A 21,906-nucleotide genomic window follows, 5' to 3' on the forward strand; every position below is an offset into this window, starting at 1 on the left:
TAAGCTGCATAGCATAACCATGACATTTAATACTCAGTAATAAACAGCTTTAAATTACCTACAGAGAGGCCAGTTTAAAAAGAATATTGACATGTTTTTGAACAAGAATCAATACAGCTCTGGGTCTTGTTGTAAAGCAGCAGAGATTATTTGGGTTTTCAACACATTTTCAGTTGCAACCATCTATCTTAGTCCACAAGTAGCTGTGAAAAGACACTTGATATCTGCAGTGTTTAGCAGCAAAGGGAAAGAATAAATGGTTTATGAACCATTGACCTCTCACAGACTGGCTTCTACACTGTGACTCAGATCTACAGTCTCTCTATAAAGCCCTTTTCACATCTCATAGAATGAAGGGAAGACCACAGGGAAAAAGTACACACTTCAAATATGGACTATAGAGTCAGAAAAAGAGGGGAAAGGGAAAAACTTTCTCTTTTAAAATACATTTTATTATGTAGAAACCAAAGACAAAATGTACATTATTAACATCATAATGGTAATTACAGACTGACGTTAATGAAGCTTGAGTTCTTTCAGAGAGTCGACTTCACACATTAGAAATGCTAATATCTTGTTCTAGTGTTGCAGTCAGCAGGTATAAAACAACACAACATGTTAACATCAAGAAAAACAATGCTATGATACAAACATAAAAAAGGCTAGATTTCTGCATTCAGAATGAACCTCTATAAACAAATCCACCTACCCACACCCACTCGCACATATGGGTAATGTTAATGTAGTTTCAGTAAGAGGATTGCTTTAGGCCTAATTCTAATGGGATGTGTAGCAGGATTCACAAAACAACTGTACTTCACTCTGAGAATTAACTTTGTAATATATTACACAAAACATAGACGAAACACGAAAAGTAAAGCGTAACGAACTAAAGTAGAATAAAGTAGACACTGTGTGCTGCATCGTTTCAGCCTCTTTTTAGTGTAACTAAACATTTCTGACGAGGTTAGCCACCTAGAGTTATCCTTAAAGGGTTGATTTTGAGACAGAAAGCTGTGGTTCATGTGTTATTTCCCCTTCAATCGTCAGTCTTCTTAAACCATCACGAGTGTCATACAATCAATCAAGAAGCTCTCTCAGAGGCCACTTGTGAACCAGGTTCCCCCAGAAATTACTGACTGACAATCTCCCCTCTTTAAAAGGCCAGATAATAATCTGATGCTTCAAATCACTGCACCAAGGTGATTTCCATTATTGTCTTTAATTAAAAGTCCATCAACATATTTTTTCATGCCAGAGCATAATAATGACTCCTTAACAATGGATCTCATAGGCAACCTGTGATCCGAACAGGAGACTCTGACTGAGGAAGAGCTCTTCTGGGTCTGTTGTTAGGGGCCCCTCTCCCCCATCCGCTGGGTTTCTGCGTAGTCCCAATCCCCCCGATCGTGTCAGAGTCTGAACCATTTCGTGATCGAGGAGAGCCTCCTTCATGCCCCTCTGTTGGACAAACCCGCTCATCATGGGACATGCAGACGAAGTGGAACCCAGGACCGGCTTGGCTCGGTTGAGTACGTACATCTCGTGGCCATGGTCATCGCGGTACTCCTCCAGCTGCGCAAAGGTGGTGGGTCCGTCAGAGTAGTCGTTCACATAGAGGATGCTCTCTTCCTTGCTCGTGCAATAGGAGCCAGTGTCATCTTTCTGATACTGCTGGTGACGAGTGTAGATCATAATCAAGAGGAGAACAGCAGTGAGTGCCAGCAAGGAGATGCCAACAGCAATAGCAGTCTGTGTAGCAGGGCCCAGGGCATTAAAGTCCATACTGTCTTGCTCATACAGAGGCTCCTGGCTAACATCCACAACCTCTGGCTGGTAAAAGGAGTTGGACGAAGATGAAACATAGGAGTGAGTGTTCAAACGAGGCCAAAACTGAGATGAATAGGAGGAAGAAGACATGTTGACTGCTAGGTGGAAAGTAACCCTAGCCACACCACCAGGGTTCCAGGCCTCGCATTCGTAGCGCCCAGCATGTGCTACGGTGACATTGCTGAGAAACAGCATGCCGCTGCCCATGTCTGGATCAAAGCTGTCCCTCTCGCCACCTTCCTCAGTTCCACGTACAGGCCCGTGGATTGCTCCAACACCTCCCACCTTGATCCCTCCACTGCTTGGTAAGGCTGTCACCGCTCCACCTGTCCCAGGCCTAAACAGCTCCCCATTGGGTCCCAGCTCTTGAACCAGGCCTCGAGGTGACAACTGTGGTTTACCATGGGAAGCTTTTTTCCAAGTCACTTGAGGCTGAGGGTATCCCGAGGCCTGGCAGGAGACTCGAAGACTCTCTCCTAGGCGAACGGTCAGGTGGCTTGGCTCGAGCTGCACTACTGGAGGGATGCAGACCAGACTGTTTGGAGGTACCTCCACCAGGCTGAGGTGGGAGAGGCGAGGAGGTTCGGAGCACATTAACCGACGCTGCTCTGCAGAACTCAAGAGACGCTGTCCGTCTTCGCTTATCCAGGTTCTCAGCCAGCCAAGAGCGCAATCACAGCGCCATGGGTTCTCTATAAGGGAATGAAAGAAAGCAGTTAAGGAAACAGACATAAACGGAACGCAGTTTTCAAGGTCAAAATGAACCTAGCATAAATCTGATAGCATGGTGGAAAGTAACCCTGGCCACCTGCATGATCTACTGAAGTGGATTTGTTAAATATATTTTTTTGTTCATGTAATATCAACTTTCTAATTAAATTCAATTAATCTATCCATCAATTCTCTTCCGCTTATTCAATCAGGGTCAAGGGGGGCTGGAACCTATCCCAGCTGCTGTAGAGTGAGAGGCGGGGTACACCCTGGACGGGTTGCCAGCCTGTCGCAGGGCTACCACAGAGAGACAGATAACCATTTGCACTCACATTTACACCTATGGGCAATTTAGATTTACCAAGATTTCAAACTCAGGACATAAGAAACTTCCAGCAGGACCAGGCTTGAGGATAACGGGAGTGAGACAGGACGAAAAACATATTATGGTGCTGTGGAGTTCTTTTGAGCCCACCACAAGACCATGGGCCTTAGTAATCAAGATTAAATCATTGTTCATGTTTATAGTCACAGAGACATCATAGAGCTGTTTAAACAGTAACAAAAACAGACTGTGTACATTTTTTACACTCTTTGGGACATATAGACAGTGACAAAAATGTCAAACTTGGAGAGAAGTTCTCACTCTTTGAATCCATTAATGCCTCTGTCATTAAATGTAACGAGTGTGAAGTTGGGATTGTTGCTTTCTTGGAAGTTACAGTAAGGGTCAGTCCAACTTTAGAAAAGTGTGGGAGGAGGGATTACCAGATTTTATCTGAGTAAACAGGCTCCTCCACATGAGGTCCCATTAATTAGCTGTTTCGTTAATTTAGTTGGCTTTTTCCTCTAGTTTTAATTCTCGGAAGTCTGCCTGCTGTGACCCGCTGTTATAATTTCATTGGTAGAGTGTGAATTTCAGTGGTTGGAAGTACATTATTGCAGGGGTGTGAGTTATTCAGAAGTGTGGAAAGAGAAGAGTTATTCAAGGCACCTTGAATTAAAATCAGTGTTGGATGATTCTATCATATTATCGTAACACTTAATATAATCTAGGAATTCTACCTACCTGTAACACGGAGCACCTGCAGACTGACAAGCGGTTTGAGTGATGAGGCTCCCAGGGTGCGGAGGTGATTCCTGCTGAGGTCCAGCAAGGCCAGAGATGACAATCCAGACAAGGCTTGCTCAGCTAGCAGCTCAATGCTGTTTTCTTGCAAGTGGAGTTCCTGCAGACGCTGCAGACAGCAAAAATGACACAAAGCAGGGGAAGCAGAGGTAAGTATAAAATGTGCAAGTTCATAAGGGATAGAATTATCCAGTATAGTGACAGGAGGCTGTCTCAGCTCCACCTGAGTCAGTCTGTACTGTATTACCAAATGCTAGGGATTAAGGAGACATCAGTCACGAATAAGACTTAGGCTACGTTCACACTGCAGGTCTTAATGCTCAATTCTGATTTTTTGATCAAATCCATTTTTTTTGTCTGCTTGTTCACACTACAAATAAAATGTTTGTAAATAAAATAATAATAAAATAAAAAGCAAACGCGTTCTAGTATGAACCCTCAAAGCGGCCCGCATGCCCGAAAGAAGACGTCACACACAACGCGCTCTGTTTAGACCCAGAGCAAACAGTATTGTTTGACTGATGGCCCTTAATATAAAGACTTCGGACTTTACGTTTCCCAATTTTGCTTTAAGTTATAAAGTTATTTTGTTATTTACATATGGCCTAATAATTATCCTTATTGCTGTTTTAGAGAGGAGCGTTGCTTCAAAGGATAGTTGGAAATGTCTGTCAGAATCTGCAGATTATACAGTACAAATAAAATGTTCACGTTTTTCCAACGTTGTCTTCCCAACAGTTTCACTGGATGGCCAGCAAGCGTTCGCGATGTCTTCTTGGGCGCTTCTTGGCGTCTGTCTTGTGTCAGTGACGCAAAATACAGATTTAATGCAACATGACCATTCAAACAGCAGTTGCTTTCTAAAACATCAGATTTGTATCGGATTCAGTACCACATACGAAAGTGACCCAGGTCGGATTTGAAAATATCAGATTTGTGCCGTTCACACTGTCATACCATGATCGGATATGGGTCGCATAGGGTCAAAAAAGTCAGATTTGATGCGCTTTCGCCTGCAGTGTGAACGTAGCTTTAGATTTGAAGACATCATTCTGTAAAAACATTCTATATTTGTTTCCTAGAACACCTATTTCAAAGTTTGCTTTAATTATTTCCAACTAATACATTCGGGCTGACACAACCTAACCTGTAGTCCTCTGAAGGTGTGGTCCTGGACTCGAGTGATCTGGTTGCCAGCGAGATACAGGATCCTTAGGTGCTCCAGACCCCGAAACATATCAGAGGTAACCAGGTGGATGAGGTTACCATTAAGGGCCAGCTCCAGCAGCTGCCCCTGCCCGAGAAAAGCCCCGGGCTCCAGGGCTGAGATGCTGTTGTTCTGCAGGTATAGATAATGGAGGCTGCCAAGGCGAGTCAGGTCCTGAAGACGGATCTGCACTATCGCGTTGTCCTGGAGGAAAATGGTCTTTATGGACGACAGGGAAAATTAAATTAGCAGAGTGATCACACATTGATTACATTAGGGAAACAGAAGATAGGATGTGAGGTTTCATCTGAGGTTTGTTTTGTACAAGAAAATGAGTGTGGCTTATAGCTGTGCTGCACTCAGCGGGTAGAAATTAACCACACAATGGATTAAACCAGAAACAGACCCACCTTGAAACACTGTCTCACTGGGGTGTGCATGTTAAATGTAGTCATGTGTGGTGTTCCATATACTGCAGAATGAACTAGTTCACATTTATGATAATCTCACTAATTCTAATGATGTCTGTATGCTCTAGACCTATCATCGGTAATCATTGTTCATCTGATCTTTCTCAAATCTGGCATATGTGTTGCTGAGAATCCAAATAACATCCAAAGTATGTAAGCTTCAGATAGGTTTGGCTGAGTGGTTCTCATATCAGCTCACTTGTCTGCGATCCTACTCTCCCAATAGGATCCATCACTAATTTCAAGTCATAATGAATACAACATGGTTTTAATTGAGTAAAATGTGTTGACTTAACAAACCGGAACTTTGACCCTGAGAGATCTGCACTCCACTGTGAGGCTGGAACAGCGACAGCCGGAGGGACAGCCCAGAGACGCCTGAGGGTATGCTTTACTATGTTACTGAAAAGTTTCAAGCCTCTGTTTCTGAACCAGATCTGCCCCATTGCCCTTCGCGTTCAATTTCAAAACAGCGGGTGAAGACATAGACATTCAAAATCAGGCTTCATATTGCGCCTCCACAATGAGTGATGTCACATTGGCTAGGTCCATCTTTTATTTACATCTTTTAGCTGCAGCCAACAATCTGCCTGTTCTGCAGAGCCCCATTTTGAGCCGGCACAGTCACACCCACGCACATTCTGCGAGTGCAACCTTCTTGTTGTCAATATATGATTACCTGCATGTGATGTGGCCATCTGTAAATTGAGAAGGACATGGGTTATACTCTGCCTGAATGAGCACTGTGGTAGTAATGGTAGTTGGTTGCGTTTCATGTGTCTTAGTCAGTGCTTTCTGCGTTGGATCTGGCATGCACAATTTTGCAGCTTGATTGGTAATATGCATTCATCTGTGACGCTTCCTTGGAGGAAAACACGGGGGCCACGAGGTAAAGTGTGATGGACGAGATAGACCTGCTGATTGAGGTTAATGGAACAATTTATGCAGGGCATGCTTTACATTAATATTCATGAGCTGCAGTGATGTTGGGGGGGGGGGGGGGGGGGGGGGGGGGGTTTGAACCCAAGAGGAAAAAAAACCACGGCATAATGTTAAACATCTTCGCAACAGATGATCAGAGCGTGTGCGAGAGTCGCGCTCTGAGCAAGAATGAATAATTACACAGCCAACAGCGCAGCCCTTCCCTCAGGCTTACATCAAAGAGGGTCACAGTGAATTGATTAACCACAATCATTTCAGGGTAATAAGAATGGATCAGAGAGGAAGTCAACTGAAAACCTCTGGTGTGCATGTGTGTGTTTGGATGGGGCGGGGGCACGGGCAACTAGTGCCCTAACATACAGTCCAACTGACCTCGGTGACAGACGGGATGCCCTGTGGGATTTCTTTGACCCCGAGAGATCCGCACTCCACTGTGAGGCTGTAGCAGCGACAGCCAGAGGGACAGCCCAGGGACGGCTGAGGGATGAGGACTAGGATGATCAGGATTAGTCTGGAGAACCACAAGAGGCCCATGACGGCTTTACAGTAGGTCTTCAGAGGCAGAACCTGAAAAGAGAAGATGGGAAAAAGGGGAAAACATTTCTCTCTTCTTGGTTAATGCACTTTATTCTCAAAGCGGAGACTGACAGCAGCTCCAGATGTGCTGTTAAAGCATATAACCGTGAAATGGCAAGGGAGGATTGACAAGAAAGCAAGCAAAAACAAGCGTATCTCTTCATCCCCAGCTATTATCCATTCAACTGTGTCTATTCTGCGGGACTGCAGCAGCTTCTATTATGGGCTTCAATTAATTAAAGATGTGATAAAAGATGTTCAGGTTGCCTCAAGGACCTCTCTCTTGTCTGCTTAATGCATGCACAAACACACTCTCCCTCATTTTCGGTCTCTTTCTTTGTCTTACAATCACGCACACACACAATTGTGTAGCAAAGAGTCACGGTCTCTGTTTTGAACTCTGTAATCTCAGAAAGCACATTTACCTCCTCAAAGCAACTCTCCAGTGGTAACCAGCTCTAATCATCTGATCAAAACCATCAGCATCGGCTGCTCGCTGCACCTTACAGCAACGTCTTGCTTTGATATAAACCCATCGCAGAGCAACTCATCCATGCACTTCTTTTTTTCCACCCGTTTTCTTTTCTATTTTCTTTCTTTTCTTTTTTTTTGCATCTATACGGTCCAGAAGGGATTTATTGTTCTGCTTGGTTGTACACATCAAAACTCAATGCTGGCCAACGCTATGCAGCCCTGCAGTGTTCAAAATAGTTAATCTGCAGCAGGTCACACGAGGATACCGGAGGGCTGGAGATATAATATGCACTGAAATGTCACACTGAGCCTGTCATTCTGTCACCGTGACAGCAGGTTGATTTACCGTGCTTTACTGTGCCACCTGCCTCGTCCTGGAGCAGCTTCTTCCAGCAGAGAACACGATGTCTCATTGATCCAATCTAAAATCTCAAATTGTTGTCCCTCTGCGGGGGGATACTCCCACTAGGTTTAAATCTGGGACTCCCCACCATTTGACCTTAGAACTGAAGAAGCTTCTCGGATGAAAGGTGAAACGTCTTCAAGCAACTTAAAGAAGTCCAGACACTTTTCTTTGCAAGCTCCTTTGACTACGATGACCTGGATGACTGAGAACCTTCACAGACATATTGTTAGAAAACATTCGCTCGTACCCCAAGCTGAGGGTACCCCCCGTACCCTCAGCTTGTCTGACTTGTGAAAAATCCAAGTTTACTTAAAGAGTCTCCCGGACAGATAACTGATAGTATTTGCATCTTCCTCGGAACGATCTGAAGATCGTTTAGTTTATTAATCATCAGAATGCACACAGCTCTCATTAAAGCTAAATGATGAAAGGGTTCTGCGCCTGAAATAAACTGTGACTGATAAATATTTCATTTGCCGGGTGTTTGAACTCTTCTGTCGGACCGATATCAAGCCTGTCCACTCCGTATGCAGCATTATAATCCAGACGAAATGCCTAAGCGTAAAAGTACTGGGATCGCTGTTTCAGTGGCTGAGAAGTAATTCTCAGTGCGGTCACGCTGCAGTATTAAGCAAATACGAAATAAAACCCGATATTTTTTTTTAACATTGTGTGTTTCATTTAGAGCGCATTTGCAAGGGTAGCCAGCTTGATTAATACAATGTGACCTACATAAGCTTTTCAATCGTCTCCTCTCACCAAAAAAACACTTATTAACAAAAGCATGCCATTTCCTCTCTGGAGCTCGCCAAACAAGCATGCAGAGAAATTAGGTATTTCTATTGTTGGGAAGAGAAAGCACAAAAATTGAATTCTGAAATAGGCCTTGGTCTGTCATTGAGCCTTTGTTACTTCTCACAGCGAGATGACTTCTAAATAGCTTTGACTTAACTTGAAAAGTGTCAGAAGGGGAACCGGAGAGGAAGACGCCTGCCCTCGGCTAAGAATACACTCAGAACAGGGTGCACAGTCTGATATTTGTTGTTAGAACATGAGCCCAACATCAATGCAAACGACTCACTGCCAGAATACAGCTCGTGCATTTCTGTCCTTGCTTCCAGGGCTGCTCAGGTTTTTAAAAACCGCACGCATACAGAGTCTGGATGGCCCACACACAAAGGGTACCCATGGAGTCATCAGGTTCTGCAAACTGAAAGGACTCAGTGACAAAAATAACACAACGGGCGGGGGCAGGCTTCTTTAAATAATGCTGCTGACACTTGTTTTGCAGTACAATGTATACTCTACTTTTTCTAGATTCAGCAGAGACTTGACTCTTATCTTTTGTTTTGCTGATGTGGGATTTTGGTGGTAAGAGGTCAATTTGTTCATTTCTGTCTCGGTAATCCCTCGCGGAACATGCGGTAATCTGCACAATCAGATGCTTGTTAGCTAAGCCTCTGTCTGTGCTGTCCACGTTTTTGTGGAGGGAGGCGCTTTGTTCGGCATTAAAAAAAAAAAACGAGGTCAGCAATATATCTTTATTGACCACGTGGGAAAGTGTACATAAGATGATTAAGGCTTGTTGGTTTGTAGAGCGAGCCAAGAGCCAGGGAGACTGCGGCCGCGGAGACCTGCCAGGGCAGATGTCAGTCAACAAATGCCAAAGGAAATCTAATAAACCTGGCATCACACAAAGCCCTGCTCAGCATTCACCAGCAGCTCCTAACGTCCGCCCACGCACATCTCTGCAAACATTATTTTGCACTGGACTTGTTTATTTGGGCATTTCTGAATTACAAATGTCTCTTTTGCTCTTGACACAGTGATCTGTTTCTGCAAACAAAATCATCATCCACTGGTGAACAGTTACATTCCGGCTGACCAAACACTCACAGCGCCGACAGCCTGCTCTTGTTTTTGCCAAGAAGGGTAGGTGTTGATATGTCAGAGGTGCAGCAGACTAGCCAGAGCGCTGGAGGCGGGAATCAAAGTTTACATTCCCGCGTTGCCATCGGTGCAGGTCGGCCTCATCCGTTGTTATGGTAACTCTCGCAATCAGGGAAGGTTCTGCTTGCAGGGCCTGAAGGCCAGCCACAGTCCCTGTGAGCTGCTGTTAGGCAAACAACTCTGCAGAAATAGAAGCTGTCATTTCCAGGGGAAAATTGCTCACAGGCACTTGAGCTATGTGATGACCCAGAGCTAAATCGTAAATTCTCTTTCTCGCTCTCTTTTTTTTGGTTCTGAATCTCTTTCTCTTTTTCCAGCTTCAACTTTTCCCTCCCTCTTTCTCTCCTTGTTCCCTTCGCAGTTTCCTTGAAAAGCCGCCATCATTTTCCCTTTCCATAGTCTCTGACCTCTCTCTTTTCTCATCGCCCGTCCTTCAGCTCTGACTGACAGGTGCTAAATCATTTGTCTCCGAGCATCCTTTTGTCCACAAATAAACCAAGGGCCAAGGCTCCGGCAGTGCACTGTGGCACTAACCCAAGAGTAACACACTGACTTTGAGAGATAGTCTTGTTGGTGCGCACCAAAATGCACAAACACACACAGGAGCGCTCATGAACATGCAAAGCACGCCTACAATACAACACTCATATACAAGCACCAGCCACCAACGTTCAGGGACACACACTCTTGACTGGCAGACACACACACACATAGAGGAAGATGCTCATATGCTTATGCGCTCGCACATCTTGTCTACAACCAGCAGCAGCTATCATCATTCACAGACACAGACAAGTCAAACACTCACATATTTTTGTGTCAGCGGTAAACGAAGCTCTGCTCAGTTAATAAGTCTGCATTGATTTCTTTATTTTTCCACTATTACTCTGTCCAGTTGGGCTCTGCAACCATTGATTTTCACCGTGAAAGCAGTGGGGAGGGGAGCTGGCATTTGTGAATGTCTGTGTTGAGGAGAAACAGAGTAAATGACTGCATGTTGCTTATTGCTGGGTTACTTGTGTGTCTGTGTGTGTGTGTGTGTGTGTGTGCCTGTCTGTGTGTGTCTAGCTAACTGTCAGGTTGCCTCGAGCCAAATCACCCTCTGAGCAGCAGCAGCACTCCGCCACCGCTCCCAGAGGAGCATTTACTCTAAAACCTTCACTCCCTCTCCGTGTACTAAGACAAACTCGATAAATCTTTGCTATTTAAGAGTTCACATGATAAACTGCTGTGACACATCTGTCTGTGATGTGGAGGCTGTTGTTGCTAATGTAAGCTGGCAAGCAGATAGACTCTGAAGATATTGACATAAACTGCACGGAGCCTCGAATAAACCCACAAACTCTGATTTTGTTTTGAGGTTCATGCGACGCTTTATACAGGCTGCTGCTCCGGCTGAAACTGCAACCACGAGCGGAGCAATTTAGAAATATCAGCGTATGGTGTCTCCCACGGGCTCAACAAGTCTGTGTGCTGGAATCCTTGCAAGTCAGTTTGATTTGCGACTGATAATTGAGAACTAAAAGCACAGCGGCGACTGCGGCGCTGCATAATCAATATTCCATTTTCAACATAAGATTTATTTTTATGCCCTCGTGGTCCGGGAAGGGTGGCTGAAACATCACGTCATGATTGCTCACAGCTCAGGAGAAGGTTTTCGACCCGTTTTAGCCTTGCGACTTGTTTTCTGTTGCTCCATGCCTTCTTTTTCGTTTTTTTCTCCCCCAAATCTGGTTAGTATGATGAAATACAAGCAACACTGCAAAAGCAGTGTGTCAGAAAATGTCTGACATAAAAATAAGGCTGCTGCTATATCACATCTTATTATTTATGAATAGAACAAACTAATGTGGCCAAAAATGTAACAAGTTTATATTCATAGTTTTTTAAAATGCATTTTAAACCTTTTTTCTAGGATGTGCTTTTGCTTCTGTTTTGCTATTTTTGACAATTAAATTGTACTCAGACAACAGGTGTGGAGTGCGACCCCAACTGACAAAGTACACACAGCTAACAATTCAAAGGAAACCAGATAAAGTAATAAATCAGCCATTGTATTTGCACCAGCATGAAGGTGCCGTACACAGTCCACTATATACTGTATACTGGATGGATATGCAGATGGATTTAATGCAAAGCAAAAGCATTTCATTTTCACTAACCAAGGACCTTTTATAAAAGAATACAGAGCATGAAACTGCTGCCCACTTACTAACAGACTACATGATTATAATAAGAGGCAAACACACATACATCAGTCTGGGAACCTCACTAACTAGCCTCTGGGAGGAGGGGCCGAATTTCCAGATCTTCTGCTTTAGCCACGATATCAGTATATCCAGGTCTATGCTTGCTATTTGATGGATTGGTGATGGATTGGTGATGGATTACCTGCTCAAACATGATTGGTTAAGTCAGTCTCAGACCACAAATACAATGCAGACAGTTTCAGTTAGCAAAACTTTGGCCCATTGTCTTCAGTTTCTTCAGATTCATGTGGAGACACTTGCTTGTAGACGCTGCACAAACAGTAAACACCATGTTTAAATCTCTTGCAAATTTTCTAACAAGCTCCAAAGTTACAGCACTTTGTAATAATCAACATTAGTATATGTGTGTGTAAGAAGACGAATGTTATCTGGACGGCCTTAATACTTGTTTTTAAAAAACCAGGTGGGCTGTCAGTGACAAAAATCACCACACTGTTAACCTGAACGCCATGTTTCGTGTTCTTTTTTCACTAACAGCTGAGCTTTGTTTTCACTTTGAGTTGACTAGCTTTTAGGTTAGGAGTTGGCACCTGCTTTGGTTTAAGGTACAATGATTAGACAAGTGCAGCAACTGCATCACAGCCGCCTTTATCATTTATGGCACAGATTCAACATTCCCCAGAGATTTTGGTCCACATTGATGTGATAGCATAGTCACACAGTTGCTGCAGATTTGTCAGCTGCATATCCATTATGCAAATCCCCTGATCCACCACATCTGGGGATTGTAGAGACCATCTGACCTCATTGTCATGTTCAGGAAACCATTCGGTATAAGATGATCTGAGCTTTATGACACGATGTGTTATCCTGCTGGAAGCAGCCATCAGGAGATGAGTACACTGTGGTCAATACTCGGGTAGGTTACGGTGTTTAAATAATGTTCAAAGTGTGCCAAGAAAATATGCTCGACAGTATTACAGCAGCAGCAGCAGCCTGAATCATTAACATAAGGGAGGATCGATCCATGCTTTCACTTTGTTTATGCCCAGTTCTGACCCTACCATCTGGATGAGAAACAGACTCATCAGATCTAGCAACATTTTTCCAATCTTCCGTTATTTACTTTCAGCGGCCCCATGCGAATAGTAGCCTCAGTTTCCTGTTGTCAGCTCACAGGAGTGGCACCTGGAGTGATCCTCTACAGCTCTAGCCCATCTGCTTCAAGTTGTGGCTTCAGAGATGCTCTTCTGCCACCTTAGTTGTTACAGGTGGTTATTTGAGTTGCTGTTGCCTTCCTGTCCGCTCCAAGCAGTCTGGCCATTCTCCTCTGACCTCTGGTATCAACAAGACATTTTAGTCCAGCGAATTGCCACTCGCTGGATATTTTCTCTTTGTTCGACCGTTCTGTGTAAACCCTAGAGATGGTTGTGCAGGAAAATCTCAGCAGTTTCTACAATACTCAGGCCAGCCCCCGTGGCTTTCACAACACCACTATAATGGTCACTTAAATCACCCTTCTTCCCCACTCTGATGCTCGGCTTGAACTTCAGCAGAATGTCTTGATCATGTCTGCATGCCTAAATGTGCTGAGCGGCCAAAACTGAGTGGGTACTTAGAGCGAGCTGTTTCTTGTATCCAGCCTTTATGATAAGCCAAACTAACGTTGGCTCTAACTTCATCTTTACAGCTGCGAGCATGGTGTCAGTCTTCCTGCCTGAAGAAATTATAGTTAAGTGCAAATTTTGAGAGAACAACAAACATAAATGAGCCAATTGTGTGTTTGTGTATGCATGCCTCAATTACTCATTTAGTAAACACGCTGGCAGCAGGCTGTGTCACCTTTTTCGAACACAACGTCACACATACGCATGTGCTCTCTCACAACTTTTTTCCATTTTCACAGACATTTTCCTCCAGCCTCTCTCTGTCGCACACTGTCCATTCTAATTGTCAAGCTTGGTGGATGCGATCAGTCCCAGCCGTTTCTCTCACAGTAGCCGCATCTGACAGGCTGCCTAATTTGCCCCACATTAAAATAAGCAGTTTGACTGATTGATTGATTTTAATATTTATATACATTTTGGTCCGTTTTCATCAGTCAGGCTTCAAACCTCTTGTTTTTCTGCTGTGCCCAGTACGACATGTCACACTGACAAACACCACTCACGTTTGAAGGTTTAAGGATGGATGAGATCAGACAAGTTTGAAGGCGGATGCTGGGAAGACAGATCATCCTGTATGGCAAAGCAGAACAATCCCTTCCATTTTTATATTTCCCTGGATTTGACAGAAGCATTAACTTGAATGGATTTTCATTTCTATGCGACTGTTTTCTTTTAAGCGGCTGCATTTCTGCCCCCCCACCCCCCTCCCCCGTTGTTCTGGATGGACGAATCTGAATTGTAAATATTGTTTATAGCAGTCGAGTTGAAAGTGCAGGTATTACTCAAGCAGCAGTGAAACTGTGTGTGAAAGCGTATGTGTCCAGAAATGAAATGAAATGCTCCGATAATGATTGCTTATCATCCGTCTATATTGCACTTCTGTAATACTTGGGTGTGCAGTGGTTGTCTCCGGTAGGAGCCACTGAATCCTCATAAATTATGTTTCTTTGTTGCCATGGAAGTGACAGCATCTGCTGACTCCAAGTAATGGATGTCAGGCGTGTGTCAAATTGCACTCTGACACCTAGCCTATACTGTGGTTATCTGTACAGTCTGGCATACAGGCAGGAATTAATGAAACTTTAACAGAATCTGCTTCTTTTTTTTTTTCTCATGAATTTCTTATTTCAGCTGATCTTTGCCATCTGCCCGTATCAAGTCAGGCCAGAATTGAGGTACTATACAATTACAGCCATGAGACATTTCAGTCATCATTGTCTGGCAGACAGTAGCCAATGAAAAATTAAACATCTCTGCAGCCGTAAGAAGTCAACTTGTCCGTACGGATATGTCCACGGAAGACAGATCCCCCTCCCCCGGAGTTAAACAAACGAGGTCCTATCTAGGGTGAGGGGGGGGGGGGGGGTTGCTGTTTGGCTCCCCACCGCTTCATGTGCAGAATAGCAATTAAGCAGAGGCAAGCACATTACAACTCTTGACATTAGGGAAGACAGATGTCTAAAATTCCCAATAAGAAAGCAGGGTGGTCTTCTGTAGGGTTACACTACTGCATGCTAATCATATATCACTCTTGGTCCCTCACTTTAAAATATCTCCAATAGCAGCAGCAGCTCGTCAGATAATCTGGATATGCTGCAGCTCTGTCTGCAGTGACATTAGTGTAAGTTGTCTGAAAGGTATTCTACAGTCTAAGAGAACTGTTTAAGCATCGTAGCGCTGACACATGAGGACACAAAGTTCCAAATCACTGCTGTGACCTGATTGCTAATTAATCACGCCTGGAGTTCTGTGTCAAGACAAACAGCAAGAACCTTTGACAGCTGGTCAAACAGTGATGACCCAGTTTATCCGGCAAACCCAGTGCAGTGAGATACAGAATATGTGACGCTCATCATTCCTCAAGTTTTTTTCTTTTCTCTTTGACATGTGTTGATTCTGTTTCATGGCGGCTGCCTTTTGTGCTGCTGTTGAGCTGTATAGGTCATTATTTATTTATGTGCACTCACTGGCCCATTTGTTAGGTACACCTGCAAAGTATAATGCTGTGCAATACAACAACCCTGTTATAGCAGTCATGTATACAAAGGTGAGTTTTGAGTGATGCGTGTGTCAATACGGAATTGGACTTGCGGTATTTGTACTCGATATGTGTGTTATATGTGTTGTATACCGGGAGGTATTTACATTTTTTGTCCGTCTCATGTACAATCATTGTAACAAAAAAGACAAACAAACAAAAATCTGGCATCATGTAAGGAGAAGTGAGCAGCTGAACCAGATCGATTTGAACTACACAAGCATACACAGCAATAACAAGTGATTTAGCATACACACAGTTAGACAGACTTTCCATGTGAGGACTTTACACTAGGCTGCTGAATTTGAAGTCTGCAGGGCGTGTTACTACCCCCCCCCCCCCCCCACACACACACACACACACAAAATACAAAGACCAGGTTAGATACTGTAGTATTAACATTATACAGAAACGAAAGGGTCTTATTTTTTCCACTTAAAAACTTCAATTAACATATTCTAGGAACGGTTATATGTCACCTATAAGTTCAAGTAACACGTACTCACAGACACGGGGAAAAACAACAACAACAACAACTAAAATCCCCAAAAAGGAATAAAAATATTAAAAATGCTGTTCTCGCCAGCTTCAACTATGAGATGATAATAATAACATTTCCCAAAACAAGCCACCTCTTCTGTTTTACTCCCTTTCTGGTATCTGTGTGAGTGGGCTGCACAGTTTTCTGTTACTTCAACACAGAAAATGAAAAAACAAACAAACAAACAAAATCAACCAATCTGGATTTAAATCAAACGTCAAACGGGGTCGCTAACAACCGACAGTGTGAGATACCTCAGTCTAACTATCCCAGGCGCGCTGTGCCCCCCCGCCGCCGCCAAAAGAAAAAAAAAGAGAAAGGAAAGCGCATTTATAACCTACCCTTTTCTTTGCGTGCACGGACTTGGTCTCGGCAGCAGTGGTCGGGCGACTTGAAAGAAAAACTATAATAAGAATTTTTAACAATAATAACAATAATTTTAAAAACAAAAAGAGGAATTCCACTTGAAATCACAGCAGGCGAAAGCGTCGGAACATTGTTTCCCTCCCTCTGCCCTGCTCCTGGTTGGGCAGCGCTGAGGAGTCCACACAGGCTGAGCTGCTCCGCTGTAATTGGACGCTGCGAGCCGGAGGAAACTGCTCGCGTCTGCCAGGGCTGGACTTCAGTGCTGATGATGCTCCATTAAGACTGAAGACTCTTGTCTCTCTCCTCTCATATTATTATGCGGCTTTGATTCGTATTCGCCCTTTTCCCCCTGACTTTATCGGTTGCTTTCTTCCAATAGTGACCCACTCTTCTAATTATATCTGCTTGAACGGACTCCCTCCCCCTTCTCTCTCTCTCTCTCTCTCTCCTTCTCGCTCTGTGTGCATGAGTGAGAGAGCAATAGAGATGGAGATCCCTCACTCCTTTTACTCTCATTTATTCACTTTCATAACACACTAGGTGATCCTCTTGCCGCCGTCAACCTTTTGTTAGTTATTTTTAAGTGACAGTTCCACAGCAGAAGAAAGGACGCTAAAGAAAAAGCGCCACGTTACTGTGAAACAACACATTAGCAGGGAGGGAAGCAGAGTGGTTTCAGCACCACGGACAGCGGCCTCGTCTTTTATTGTGAAAGGTTACGGGCGTGTAAAATGTGATCATCCATGGTCTACTGCTGAGAAAGAGACGCTCATCATATATTTCCGGCTGTGACGACGACAGGAATGAGATTCTGAGTTGAAAAAGTCCTATTTCGATCTGGCCAAGGGCAAGAGAATCCAAGCTGAACCGCCAGCCTCTCAATATCCTGAAAAACCACACTACTCAGTCATACTGCAGCCACAGTTCATTACCGGCTGTGTGGCAGAGGATGGTTTTGAGCACAGGTTACATTCTATTTTGCAGCATTTTGCAGTCTGCTGTCTTGTTCTGTGTCACAATGCAAACAACTTTAAAGCTACTGACAGGTAAATAATATAAATCAATTTGTTCTGCTCCTCTGGCAGGTGACATCCACTCAACAGCAGCACTCGTTCCCAGCAGGAAAACGTCCCCGCTATGCTGCTATTAATGGCAATTTTCACAAACAGTTATTGTATTAGAACACCAGTAACAGCCCAAGGCCTCCAACATTCCCAGATCCCAGTCTGATCAAGTTTGTATGCGACGTGCAAGAAGAAACCAGATCCATGGAGGTTCCACTCAAAAACCCACAGGACTCAGAAGGTCAGCTGCCAACGCCCTGGTGTCGGAGGTTCTCTGTTCATATCCTGGAATGGTGGGGACCTACACAATATTAGACAGGTGATTTAAATACGGTCTGATCAGTGGACAGTTCTCATGGAATTTGGGATACCTTAAAGTTTTCTTCCCATTGCCTTTCCTTAAGAAAGGCTTATTTACAGCCACCCTGGATCGCCATGGAAACAACACTGGTCCATCCTTTGAGTTAGGTTCCATATTTATTCTTAAACAATCATAGGTCAGTGTTAGGTGACCTAAAAAAGATTCTTTGAAAACATGGACCAGGCTAAAAAATTGGTGAAAATGCAACCAATGTCCAAAGAAAAAAAACTGAAAGACATTCAGAAAGCCTACACAACTATTTCCTTAACCCTTTCACTCATAGTGGTCACTACTGTGAACAGCTATTCAAAGGGTGTTTTCTTGTATTTGTGTCAGTGTTGATGGCATACTTGCACATAAACCACTACATTGGACACTGATGTGTCGCTCCATACCCTGCCACCCACTGGTCGTTTAATGTTACTATAGGTGTATAAAGTGTTTCACTGTAATTATTGTTATTTAACCCTCTCACGCATGAATTATGACAACCTCAATCAGGATTTTTTTCTTTATTCATCTTTTCATGCCTAAAGAATAAAAATACTTAAGAAAAAAAATCCTGATTGAGGTTGTCATAATTCATGCATGAAAGGGTTAAGACCACTTTTTAAAAATAACATGAAAGTCTGGCTTCTTGGAAGGAAACTATAATGAATTGAGGGGTGGTTCAAAACCTTTGCACAGTACCGTATATTGGACATATTGTGTCCTACTCAATGAGCTCCCAGCTCCTGTATCAACCATAGACTGTTTATAAATGATAGAAATAGCCACCGTGGAGTTCCCACTTGGTTTGGACTGTAAAGTTAGCATTTGGAAAAGAACCATGACAATATTGTTTTTTAGGAATCAGATGTGACCATATCTAGATGAAAGGTTGACATGCATATTTACCAGATGACATGCTTTGTTAGCGATCTGACAAATATCTGCTAATGAGTGCTAACAGTCGAATCCTATACTCACCAGCTCTGTTCCATTCTGAGCAAGCCTGATTATTTTCCTTATAACGCCATTAAAAAATACCCAACAGTACAAACACAGTCAACATGTCCAGTCTGATGAGCCATATTCGCAGGGGTGAGGCCTAACAGACAGCAATCAGCTACAGCGTCCTGTCGATTAAAGCAGCCACACTCTTAGATTTTATGTCTTACCAGTATCGATGATGCATGAGTTATTGAAAACAAATCACCCTCTGTACAGTCGTTAGACATAAACTATCCAAAACAATTAGTTTAACTAGGCTGTAAACATGCTTTATAATGCCATTTAGTTGGCCATCTTACAAAGAAAGTCTATGGGGACTGACTTGCTTCTGGAGCCAGCCTCAAATGAGCATTAGAAGAACTTCGCTTCATTTTTTATCCAAAGACGTTACAGCTTGATATCAAAAGCACTCGATTTATCACATTTTAAATAGGTTTAAACAGCCTACACAATTACTGAATACAGAACAAATGTTAATGTTGATGTGCATTATACTTCTTAGATTGACAAAATATGGTCATTTAGACTCTTTATCCTCTGACACTTTAATGTACGTATACTGTGGCTCTTGTGAGAAATTTAATTGAAATAATTACAAAGAATGAAAAAAACATAGTTTGCATGTGTCAGGGGGCACACAAACAGACATGTCTGGAGGTTAATGAAATTCACTAGTATCAGTCAAATTGTAAATTGGGTTCACTTTTATCCATAACTTTCAACTTAACGATATCCACCTCTTCTAGCTAATTTTCTCTTTCATCCATTAAACTTGAACTTGAACAGATAGGATATATAAAATACAGTTAAATGGTTGACTCAGTGTTTTTGTTAATAAATAGCTCCATATGCTAATTATGCAAAATGTCAAACAGGATGAAATTAACGATGTGATCACATTTTTTTCTTCCAATAGGTCAATCGTCTCTTCACTGTAATATCATTATGTCATTATTCAAAGCCATAACTCAGAAACAGGGAGGTTGTAACTATATTTCACCTGGGGGAAGCCATTGAATCAGCTTCGTCACTAAAATTAGGTGCCCTCCCTATAGCTTGAACCTGCCAGACTGACATGTGTGAGTCATCCACTAGTTAGAATTTGCAGCATCTTTGAAGCAACAGTCACATTTCAAGCACCGTCTACACCAGCGGCCTCAGCTTGGTGTTCTGTCTGGCTGGTGGGGGCATTCAGCAGTGAGGTGGTAATTCTTAGTGATGTGCGGATCGATATTGATTGATATTGATACCAGTTATTTATGTTCTAGAATCGATTCTCATATTAAAATATCGATATTTTAGTAATTTGGGGTAAATTTGTGATTTAACTTTAACAGGAACACAGTGGAAAGAAACTATACCATTTGGAAGGAACTACTTTCTCTTACAGCTGTATGAACGTGTCGCAGCCCCTTGGCATGTGCACTCACAACAACAGCTGAGCGTAAACGGAGTTGTGTGTAGACGTATATTTCCTCCACAAACAGCCAAGACGTGGTTTGCGATACATGTGGCAAGACAGTGAGGTGTTGTGGCAACACAACTAACCTTGTCAAACACCTCAGAGTAAATCATATCACAGAATATGACGAGCTTATGCTGAGGCGAACTGAAGAGGAGGAGAGGAGAGGGACAGGTGCTGCTAGGGTGAGACAGACGTCTCTTGGAGTCCTTTAGTGCTGCAGGCAGGCAGCGTGTTCAAATAGCTCACAACTTCAGTTTTTTTTTATTTCTATATGATGAGATGAGATGAGATAGCCTTTATTTGTCAGTTGCAGGTCTTTTGCCCACAACCGAGATGACAGACCTTGTCGACCGTACATACAATACACAAACATCACATTGGCGAGACAGGTCAGGCTTGGTAGCGAGGAAAAAAACATCGAAATGTGTAACACAAAAGGATAATACAGGAATGCACAGATATCAACACACCATAGCACAATAAACACAGACAAGCAACATGGGAAAGAGTTCCAGTGTGTACATCTGATCTGGGACCGCTGCAATCTTTCGACTGCGCCTCCAACTGACCCGATGTCCACATCAGAAGGGAGGTAAGCGTTGGAGGTGGCGTTGGATCCGGGGTAGGGAGGGTGATGCATCGGTGAGTGCTTATCAGTATCAGTATATGTATGTGTGTGCGTGTGCGTGTCGATAGTTCAGCTGAGACAGTGTCCTTCGCCCTGCCAGGCTAAGTAAACAGTCTTCCAGCCAACCCAGGTGGCCTTGCATGGAATGGGAAGGAACAGACTCAACACAGTCGTTATCAGGGTGTTTTGTTCAGCTCCGGCCTTGTAGCTGGCGCCGAGAGGGTATCCGGATGAAGTGATGTTAATTTTTTACTTTAGTGCAAACAGCTCATATGAATTTCAAAGCAGTTCTACAGTCCAACACTGGTCCCATTGGAGAGCCGCGAGCTTCGCCATACTTGCTTTCTGTGATGTTGTCATTTCTTGTGCTCAAGGAGCCGATTTCTGAGAACTCACGGCAGTGTGCCTCCCCGAGATGTCATCCAATTTTGCGCCCAGAGATGTTATTCCGGGCTAGCCCTTCCGAGATGTATCCAGTCTGCAGTCAGAGATCTTATTCTGAGTATTCACAGCAGCCGTAGCCTCTCCAAGATCTTATCCGTGCTGACTCAATGAGCCCATTTTGAGAAACTCACGCCTCTCCCATCGTTCCAATCCCAGCGGGCAGCCTTGTGGGGGTTTGAACAGCCGGTTCCGCTTTCTTAATTCTTCGATAAGTCAGGGCCAAGCCAGCTCCGATCCGCCAGAACCCTGTTACCATGGTTCCGAATAGGTAGATATCTTCAGCACTCAGGCTCACCCAAGCCCAAACTTCTCATTGAGAAAGGGGTGTCGATTGCATTTAGGGACCAGTTGATCCAATCCATAATTCCTCTTTTAGGTTTTAGAGAACAGACTGTGAGAGAATGTTCCAGGGAAAATACAAAAAAAAAACACAA

General features: G+C 43.5%; 1 protein-coding gene and 1 long non-coding RNA gene across 3 annotated transcripts; one reads left to right on the top strand and one right to left on the bottom strand.

Annotated features, from left to right (window-relative positions):
• Positions 1 to 430: 430 nt before the first annotated feature.
• lrrc24 (leucine rich repeat containing 24) lies at positions 431 to 16,895 on the bottom strand. 2 transcript variants are annotated; one of them, XM_085139716.1, is made up of 5 exons: positions 16,493 to 16,895; positions 6,662 to 6,856; positions 4,818 to 5,096; positions 3,611 to 3,779; positions 431 to 2,522 (listed from the first exon to the last, which is right to left on the bottom strand). In XM_085139716.1, exons 2-5 carry the CDS (start codon positions 6,821 to 6,823, stop codon positions 1,276 to 1,278), a joined length of 1,857 nt encoding a protein of 618 aa, XP_084995842.1. In that variant the 5' UTR covers positions 6,824 to 6,856; positions 16,493 to 16,895; the 3' UTR covers positions 431 to 1,275. The 2 variants fall into 2 exon arrangements, with proteins under 2 accessions (XP_084995842.1, XP_084995841.1); XM_085139715.1 differs by lacking the exon at positions 16,493 to 16,895 and having other exon boundaries at positions 6,662 to 15,980.
• A 117-nt stretch (positions 16,896 to 17,012) lies between these two features.
• On the top strand, positions 17,013 to 21,906 carry LOC146498337 (uncharacterized). The gene is made up of 2 exons (XR_014870517.1): positions 17,013 to 17,482; positions 17,603 to 21,906. It is a non-coding gene; the product is annotated as an uncharacterized LOC146498337 (long non-coding RNA).

The sequence above is a fragment of the Neolamprologus multifasciatus genome, chromosome 18 (genome assembly GCF_963576455.1).
Source record: "Neolamprologus multifasciatus chromosome 18, fNeoMul1.2, whole genome shotgun sequence".
NCBI lineage: Eukaryota > Metazoa > Chordata > Actinopteri > Cichliformes > Cichlidae > Neolamprologus > Neolamprologus multifasciatus.